The sequence below is a fragment of the Asparagus officinalis genome, chromosome 9, assembly GCF_001876935.1.
Source record: "Asparagus officinalis chromosome 9, Aspof.V1, whole genome shotgun sequence".
Lineage (NCBI taxonomy): Eukaryota > Viridiplantae > Streptophyta > Magnoliopsida > Asparagales > Asparagaceae > Asparagus > Asparagus officinalis.
This window is the reverse complement of record NC_033802.1, coordinates 1,480,747-1,490,213: the sequence shown is the minus strand read 5'-3', so window position 1 is coordinate 1,490,213 and position 9,467 is coordinate 1,480,747. Positions and strand designations below refer to the sequence as shown.

Genomic DNA, 9,467 nt, shown 5'->3' with positions numbered 1-9,467 from the left:
AGAAGTATGCGGTCAATAATAGTTAATCACTCAAAACCAAGATTGAATTGATTAAATAAACTATGACTTCACACACTTTCCATCTTGTAGATAAGATCCAGCATAGGAGGTATCTTTTATCGACAACTATCAGGAGAAATTTTACAATCACTTCTTTTTCTTCTGCAAGGAACCACTTCTAGTCATTGGTAGAAATGAAGACCGATGAGTGTTGCAGAAATAGACCATTTACTTTTAACAGGTGGAGTGAGTACAAGAAAGAACAACGCCATCATGCATATTCTTGAATCATATCAGAAACCAAAATAGGAGTAATTGTGGCCTTATGTTTTACATTTTTTTCTCCAAAAGGTGATCCCATCATGATTTAACCACGCAAAAATATAGTTCATCAGGGTTATTGAACCCTTGTTTGTTATTGCTCGTATGAGATGACTTATAGGTTGGTCCAGCTATGTTAGTGTGTGAGTTTTGTCGTTTGTTACCAGTTCCTTTATCCCAGACGGGCTTATGTTATCTCAAGTATTATGAGATTATGCTAAGGATTTGGCTGACAAGCCCTACACAAGCGAACACACAAGATATAACATGTACATGACCATAAATTAATATTTGACATTGATGTATTTATGCTAAAAAAACTTTGAGTGTCACAATAGTGAATGTGGTAGATAATTGAAATTTCTTAACTATTTAAGTTCTGCTGGAAAAACAACCTTGATTTTGATTATTGAGGACCCCAAACCACTAACCAATTTTTTTGACTAATAGTTAAATAGAAGGCTTTGTGTGTCATCATTCACAACTGAAATGTTCTAACTCGTGTTTGAAGGATTCGGGTATCAAGTTGATTTTGATTATTGAGGACCCCAAACCACTAACCAATTCTTTTGACTAATAGTTAAATAGAAGGCTTTGCGTGTCATCATTCACAACTGAAATATTCTAACTCGTGTTTGAAGGATTCGGGTATCAAGATGAGGAACTTGTAAAGGGCGCAATAAGGTACAATCAATTGGTGGTAGTAATTAATCCCATACTAGAGAGCGTTGACTAATGTTATTTTTTTTCAGGATTACCTATAGATTAATAGAAATATATAGAAAAAATTAAAACCTAGAATATTAATGAACAGAAGGTAGGGCAAGAGAACATATATAGTCACACAGAATATAAAGGGACAACTTATTAAATCTTGAGGCAGGACCACAAGGACAGACTTAAAGCAAGTTTTTCAGATTGCTGGTACGGATAGATAGTGATGAAGCGTACCCACAATTGTAAACTGCTTGACTTATCATGTCCACACCTGTCCTTTGATCTATTAGAGGAACAAAACACTCATTCAGCACTGAGAGAGCCATGGAGAGTTTTACATTAGATTCCATAATAAAGGAAAACCTCTGGTCAGACATGATCCCTGAATCTTTATCAAAATGCTTCAATATAGTCCAAGAAAATCCATCCTCTGTAGAATTTGTGATACCAAGCATATCCAGTAGTTTCACAGCCACCTGTAAGATTCAAACATTCAGGATAAAACTCTGCGCACAAAAGTTAAATCTTTTCAGAGACAATAAGCGACAAAAAAAGATGGAACTATACCAGAATTAGCTGCAATTTGATAAAAAAAGAACAATGAACCTTGAAAAGGAACTAGATTACTAGAATGTACTGCAATTAATATCATTATCAAATAATTATAGAATGAACTCTTGATTGAATGCACAGACATGCATAGCTTCATAGATCTGTCAAGCTGATAGTCATACAAACATACTAATGAATCAAAGAAAATAGCCTTTAACTCTGCTACTCCCAGTTCTACAGGATATTAGATAGAGTAACAAGTCAGTAAGGGGAAACAAATTTTATAGAAAGGAGTATTCAAGATGGAATTTGACGAATATGGTAATTGATACATTTGACAGTTAATCAAGGTCATTTTAAAATGTTTTTTTCTTTGAACAACCAAAGTAAACATGTAAAATAATGTAAACGGTCATCCAGAGGCTAAAAAATAACCTTTTGGCAATTCTTCCCACAGAAAGAAGATGGAACTGGACCCATCATGTGCATGCTGTTTCCCCAGGCACAATTTTTATGATCTGCAGAAGATTCATGCAAGCAAATCTATAAGCAATCACCTACGTTGAGCTGTGCAGTATATAGAATAAAGCAAAAGCAAGTAACAAGTAATATACTTAGTTACTTACATTTGCGTGAACATTGCCTGCACGATAGCAAATTCTGAGTTTCAAGGGGCATGTCCAATCCATGCACAAGCGCCTTACAGAATGTGCATATGCAATATGGACAGTACCAACTGCCCTCTGGAAGGGTCTGAGAGAAAATGAGTAGGTTACAAAACTTAAGTTGGATTTCAAAGTATATACGAAATAGAAATAAAAGCGATTTGAGAGTAACAGCATTTGGGGTCTGAAATTTAACATAAATTTTAGAATTCTAGTTCTAATGACCAATGAGAAAGTGCAATATAAGCCACATCTCAGATAAATGAAGAAAACCTTAGAAGCACTAGTAAAATGTTATGACCATACAGCATGGCTTCTACAAAATGTATATCAGAGGAACAGCACAGTTGGCCAAAATTCAGCAAGACAGTGTTAACTTTAATTTTACGAACGAGGCCCATAGTATTATAGTGCAGGTATTCATCCTTGAAGGGCCAAAGGCCAGGTCAAAAGTACACATTTCTTGAGGATCCTTAAATTGTTTAATCGTAACTTTGATCATTGGATCTAACCTTCTCTGTGAACCATTCACATGCTTAAAACAAATTTAGTACTGTGAAGCAGGACATCTAAATGTGCATCGAAGTATGAAAAGTATACAAAGAGAAGCTTATATTTCAGTACCTTGAGCATCAAACAGGTCTGGTGAAAGGTTGAAGGACAGCTGTCACAGCATATTAAGTGACCACCATCAGCACAAATACCACATGTATCATCGCTAGGATCGGGATCACCAACTCCCACAGTCTGAAACCCAACTTTCTTCTGTACCTTTTCCTTCTCCCAAGCCTCTTTCAGGCACAACAGAAGCGTCTTTCCTGACAATAGGAAAATGTTACCCCAAGACTGTTGAAGTTCTCCACCAGCATGAGCTACAAAGTTTGACAATGAAACTAGCTTCTTACGGCAATTGCACCAAATTCCCTTTCTAGTTAGAAAACCAGAGGTGTTTTCTGTATTGTTCTTTGTGATATAATAAATCCTTTCATTTTCATTCAGAGTTCCAGAATCCATTAACCAAGATAATATGTTAATCTTTGTCTGGGATACGATTGCCTCTTGATGGTCATCCTTGCCTCTCCTAACAGTAAGGCCACAACCACCTCTCCTATTTTTCTTCCTTTTTTTGTTAAAAATTCCTCCATCAACCAGCCTCCCTTCAGCAGCAAATGATAGAAAGCCTTTCTCAGAGACATCTCGAACCTCGACTTCAGGCAAGAACTGTTCATATTGTACTGCTTTAGAATGTCATCTGATGCAGCATTTTCACATGAAGTCGTCGTATTTTCCTTCTCCTTCTTTTCCAATATGTGCACTCCCAATTCTGCAGGATATAAAAAGTAATCTTCAAACCCAACTTCTACATCGGAATCATCATCCACAGGAACATGTTTCCCATTGATACGTGTAGATCTCCTTATTCGTGTGGTTCCACATCCATGCATATTATTGTCATTGGATTCGCTTGAATAGAGAGCACTGCCGGACTCTGATCTTTGGGTTTTATCTTGTGAACTTTCATCGCTGTTGCTGCAATCAGATTTCTCCCTCAACGCCTCTTCTTTTCTAACATTTGTCCTGGTCACATATTTAGCATTAACCAAAAAACTTGTTTCTCTCTGCCTCTCTGAGTCCAGGTTTCTTTCAAACGCATCATTATTCTTGTTTAGGCGCGTAGATCTCCTTAGCCCAACTGATCGTCTGCCCTTGACAACAGACCTCTTGCTGCTTTTACCATTTCTCATGACACCCATACTGCTGAAATCTGAATTTATGAATTCATTATTCAAATCTCTGCCTATTTTACAGGATTTGGGTGTTTCTTTCATCAGGTTTTCCCTATGTGAAGTAGGAATTTGCTCAGCCTTTGATCTGTCTACGCAAACACCAGATCCAGACAGTACATTCATTTTGTTATCTAATGGACCATGCCTCCCACTCGTTCGTGACCTCCTTACTCCAGAAATCCCATTGCAGAAAGAATCCCTGTTAGGTAAACTAGCACTACAAGCTGCTGGGTTAAGTTCATCATTACTCAAACATCTATCTTCTGCATGCCCCTTTGTTCTCCCACTGACCATGCACAAAGAAGATGCTTGGTTTGCTTCTTTACACACGAATCTATCTGTCTTTTGCAAGGATTTTTCTTCGTTTTCTTTTAATTGATCACCTTTCTGTTGAACTTGTTCCTCAATATCTTTAATGGGTCCGATGTTCTTGAAAAAATTAGAATTCTTCTTTCTTCTACCTCTCTGTTTCTTTGTGATAACATTAGCACCATTTTCTCTCCCTGACCCTAGATAGCTACTAGAAACAGCTGCTCTTTGAACTAACGCACCGCCAAGAGAGCTGTTCTCCAAATGCCGGGACAAGACACTAGCCTTCCCACTATATTTAGAAGTGCCTTGTAGAAAGGTCTCAAAGGCTTTCGGAAGGGAATAGTAAGGAAGCCCAACAGGAGATACGTAAACATACTCGCTTTTGCCAGGTTGAAGCAGCACCTTCCAACCAAAGAGACCCAAAAGGCTCATAAGATGCGGAGGTGGCGGTCCTGAGCTTGAATTAAGCATCCCACTCAAAGCTCCCAGTGAAATTTGAGGAGGGTTTGAACTGACTGAGTGTGCTGGCTTTGGTTTAGCTGTTCTACTGGCTGAATCACTGCATCTTCTTGCTTTTTTCTCTGGCACCCAATCGGGATCTTCCTCCTCTCCAGAACCCCTTTTGCTTCTGCTAGTTTCTGATGTCGAAATGGAACCCTCTGCAGCTGAACTAGAGACATCTTCGAAGCCATTGTTAATTTCATGGGTATTCGACGGATTCTGGGTTGTGTCTGCTGAGGAGTACCCAAGTTAAGACACAAGAAGGAGCCATTGAAGGCCCCGTTAGTCCTCTGCTGATTCACCATCTTTATTGAATTCCGTAGGCCTACCAACAAATCCTGCAAAAGTTCACATTCTACAGACAAAACATTGAAACATGACAAAAAAATCCAAAAAAAAAAGAAAGAAAAAGAAAACAACAGTGAAATATCAATATATTACATGTATTTGAACGGAAACTTTGCCATTGAATCAGTTTCATAGCAGTGCCTAAAAACTGAACATTAAAGGAAGAACAGAGTATTTTCGCAACAAATACCTAAAACCTCTAAATTAAATTTTAAAAAAAAGAAACACCAAAAACCATTAAAAAGAGCAGACAGTGCTCCCTTTTAATCAACAATAAGTTCAATTAAAAACAAATTTACTATTGAAAAAATTAATCCTCTACGTGCAATGCAACATCATTCTTCATCTCATAGTAAGTTCAAAAAAAATAAAATAACAGGAACAACGATCTAAACCCTAGAAACAACAATATCAAATTGAATCGAATACGATCAAGTGAAATCGACTTACTTCAAGAATCGAATCGCCTGATCTCTTCAAGACTTTGATGAACTCGCATTGCTCGCGTAAAATGTAGAAAGCTAGGGTTGTTCCCCCTCTCCTCTGCTTTCTTTTTGAATCGATCTCTCTCTCTCTCTCTCTCTCTCTGGGTTCGTTGCTTTAAAGGGTTTAAAGGTTTTGGAATTTTCTCATTTTTAGCAATTCCCATCGCAGCCTTTAATCAGACGAAAAAATAAAATAAAATAGCAACAAAATTATTGCCTTTCTATTATTTTATCTCTTTTATAACGACTCCTTGTTTCCGCTCACTCGCGGATCCGCTCGTTCGCTCCTGCTGGGTTCTGATTAATTCGGTTGAAGCGAAGCGGATAAGGCGTGGCTTAAACTTTCCCTGCGGGTGAACGTAACGGAGTACGATCAGGTGTCTAGTGAAAAACACTAGACACGGTAGGTGGTTCTTCGATTTGATGACGGGTAAGAGAACACGGCGTGTTTCTGTGCTGCGGAGAACAGCTGATTTGGCACGTGAGGCAGTTGGAAGGTTGGGTCAGGTGGGCGAACCAGCTGGATTCTGGTCACGTGCCAGGTGGAAGGTGCGGGACAAAATTATATAACTTCACTCTTTCTTTTGAATGTCCACTCACCAGTGAACCAGACGTGTGTAATGAGCAGTTGATTTAAATGGAGTGGATTTATCAGAAACAGCAGAGACGTGATTAAATTTGTGATTATCTTTTAAAGTAAAGTACTAAGTGGAAGTTAATGCGGTTAGTTAACAACCCGGGAAAGCTGCCCTTTTTGCTGCTCTTTAGAATATACAAACGATGCGTTTATAAAAGGTATTACTAATTCTTAGCTATTTACATCAATAAGAATTTATTGATTATAAATTCAGTTCTTATTTTATCATCAATAAATTGTAGTAACACCACCTTGCACAAAAAGATCAACAGAAACTCAGAAAGCTAATTTTTTTTTTTTTCACCCGATGAGGACAGTATGTTCCAAAATTGCTCCTTCACTCTTCCACAGTCCCCAGTATGTCTTATGACATATTTCAGCATTTGGCGAAATGCGATTCATGTTAGAAAAATTATAAAGGTGACAGAAATTCTGAGGCGTGAAACATTTTTCTTAAAGAAATATTTGCCTCACTTGATATTCAAAGTTGTTTCGGGTTAATGCAAATTTTCTTCACAGAATACAACAGAAAAATAAAAAATTCAGCAAACAAATCTGGAATTTTACACTAACTCGTTGCGAAACAATTTTGTAGTATTGCAGATGTTTTTGACAGAAAAGATTTGAAAAAGACGGAATTCAGTGCCTTACATTTCAACCAAAACCTGCATTCAACTTATTCTTGACTCTTCGCATCCATAAGTCATGAGGCTGGAAATTTTCCGGTAGGGCAAAGCAAACAAATGTAAAATCCATTGTATAGAAGAATAGAATAACAAACTTCTTCCCGATATAATCAGAGAGCTTGGCCTATGTTCAGTAAACATATCTGTTGGTAGTTTGTAAATAAAAATATGGAAAACAATTGCAAATACTGGAGGACGTTGACGATTATCGTCCAACATTTCTAGAATTTTCGTTTAGCGAGAAAGAAAAGAAAAATCATCACCGCCCACATACAAAAAGATGTTAATAAGGAAGTTTAGAATATTATATTTCGGGAGAGCAAACAAATTGACAATCTTCATAACTGCTGAAAGATAGTGACAATGTACTATTAGTTTCATTATATACAGATTCTTCCGTTATTGGAATGTTACCGATAAATATTTTACGAGCTTTGCTACAGGAATCCAAAATATGGAACCAACAGGAGGGACATGTGAGGTGTCCCCCTTCTACTGTATAATGAGGTGGTCATCATTAATGATGGTCAGCTCATTATGTAATAGGAGGGGGACACCTCACATGTCCCCTTAGTCCCATATTTTGGGTCATTGGAGAATTTTTTATACTTTACATAAGAGATTGGGGCTTGTGATTGGACTCTGAGAAGCAAAGAGGAAGAAGAACTGATATTTCTGAGGGGCTCCGGTAATGGGTAGGTGGTTTTGCTTTTGTTTTCGTTGCAATTTCTCAAGGAGAATTATCCTCCTTATATAGGGGCTTAACCCATCATCTCTACCCCTCAGATCCGCCCCCATGAGAGATTTTCTCTCAACCACTCATGATTCACGTTCTCCACCATTCTCTCAATAGAGAAACAGTGGTTGATTTGGTCATCATTAACCACGTCAAGCTAACATGTCTCACTTGAATAGTAGATACTGACACCAAGCGTTTGAACTGTGATAAATTACTACCGATGCCATTATTCTTCACTCTGTTTTCAACAACTTCAAGTTTCCAAATAAGGTCAAATGTTAAAAAATTAATTAAAAAGGATACTTTTTCGACTAGCTTGCGTTTGTCATTTTTATATGTATATATGTTGAAAGGACAAATTTTTAAAAACACCTTTTTTAATTAATCAAAATCGACTCCCTGATAAAAAAAATAAGCAAAACTGACGCCCACCAACCCCCTCTCTCTTGTGTAAGCAAAACCGACCCCACCAACCCTCTCTCTCTCATGCGCTCGTGAACTCCACCCGCATAGTCACAACAAAATGGTGGGCTGTAGTGCAGCTTAGGCTTTTAAAGCATGCAAAAGGCGCTCTGGGGCACTCTGTGTTCCAGATCATAGTCTGTCGTCACCGCTTGCTTCATAAGGCATAGGTAAGTGGGTAGGCCACGCGACACTCTTGCAAATGAAGCTAACCCTCGCCGCTCCTCGCTTAGAGAGACGAACCTTTCCCCTCCCGCTCCGGCCGGTCTTCTGACCACCGTCCTTCCGCGCCAGGTCTCACACACCATTCCCGAAACCACGCGATACCCTCACTTTTTCCTTGTTCTCCTTCTCTCTCATCCCCCCCCGCGTCGGCGGAGGCTTTCTCCTTGCCCTTCCCATCGTCCACGACCTCCTTCCCAGGCTCCATCACTCACACGGCGGCCACCGATCCGGGCCCTTACACCTCTCTCCATACCGCCTCCTCCTCGGGCACTACGTCATCGGCCGAGGCAAGGAAGCCGCCGCCATCCCCCGTCAGACGGTGGACTTACTCATGGCTCTCCCCGCATCGCCTCTGCCTGCCTCCGACCGACCCTGACCTCCCTCCGCGGCTGCACCGCCCGATCCGCCGTTCGCCTCTTTCCCCGACCCACCACTACCCACTCCTAGGGCCCCCGCCACAGCGAAATCGACCATTTTCCTCTGAAAAGGGTCGATTTTGCTATTTTTTTGAACAAACGGTCGTTTTTGCTATTTAATTTTGAAAAAGTGGTGTTTTTAAAAATTTGTCCCAAAAGAAACTATACTCACTCATCTGCAGGACAATAAATTTTTTATAATTTTAGCAAGATGTATTATCTAAAAGTCAAATTGAAAATTGACAATCAAAGGAAATATAAAAAATTCATAAGATCAACATAATAATCTATCAGAGGTCACCTCGATGAACTCGTGATCAAAAACTGCTTCGGCCTCGAAACCCCGCGCCGGATTCCCAACCAACGGCAGATCAGTCTGCGATCAAGATCACATAAAGATCATATCAACATCAAAACCATAAGGAGCAGAGCCTTAAATGAGCTTAAAAATCATGAAAAACAACATAATTAAGCTTAACCTCGCTTGAAGCGTTAGCAAAGAATCTTCTTTCAGAATATTAGGGAGCAGGGATCACACGAGATGATCGAAGCTGAAAGCTCCGCCTCAATCCGTTGAATCCCTGCTAGGGTTTGAGATGACGAAACAGAGACGG

The 9,467-nt window shown here is 39.2% G+C and overlaps 1 protein-coding gene across 1 annotated transcript in view; it reads right to left on the bottom strand.

Annotated features, from left to right (window-relative positions):
* The window catches only part of LOC109824128, a 7,079-nt gene extending 3,635 nt beyond the window's left edge, over positions 1–3,444 (bottom strand). Inside the window, exons 1-4 of the mRNA XM_020390656.1 lie at positions 2,880–3,444; positions 2,217–2,343; positions 2,026–2,108; positions 1,273–1,514 (exon numbers count right to left, since the gene is read on the bottom strand). Of these exons, the coding sequence (XP_020246245.1) occupies positions 1,273–1,514; positions 2,026–2,108; positions 2,217–2,343; positions 2,880–3,269 (842 nt within the window). The 5' untranslated portion in view covers positions 3,270–3,444. The remainder of the gene's footprint in view (positions 1–1,272; positions 1,515–2,025; positions 2,109–2,216; positions 2,344–2,879) is intronic.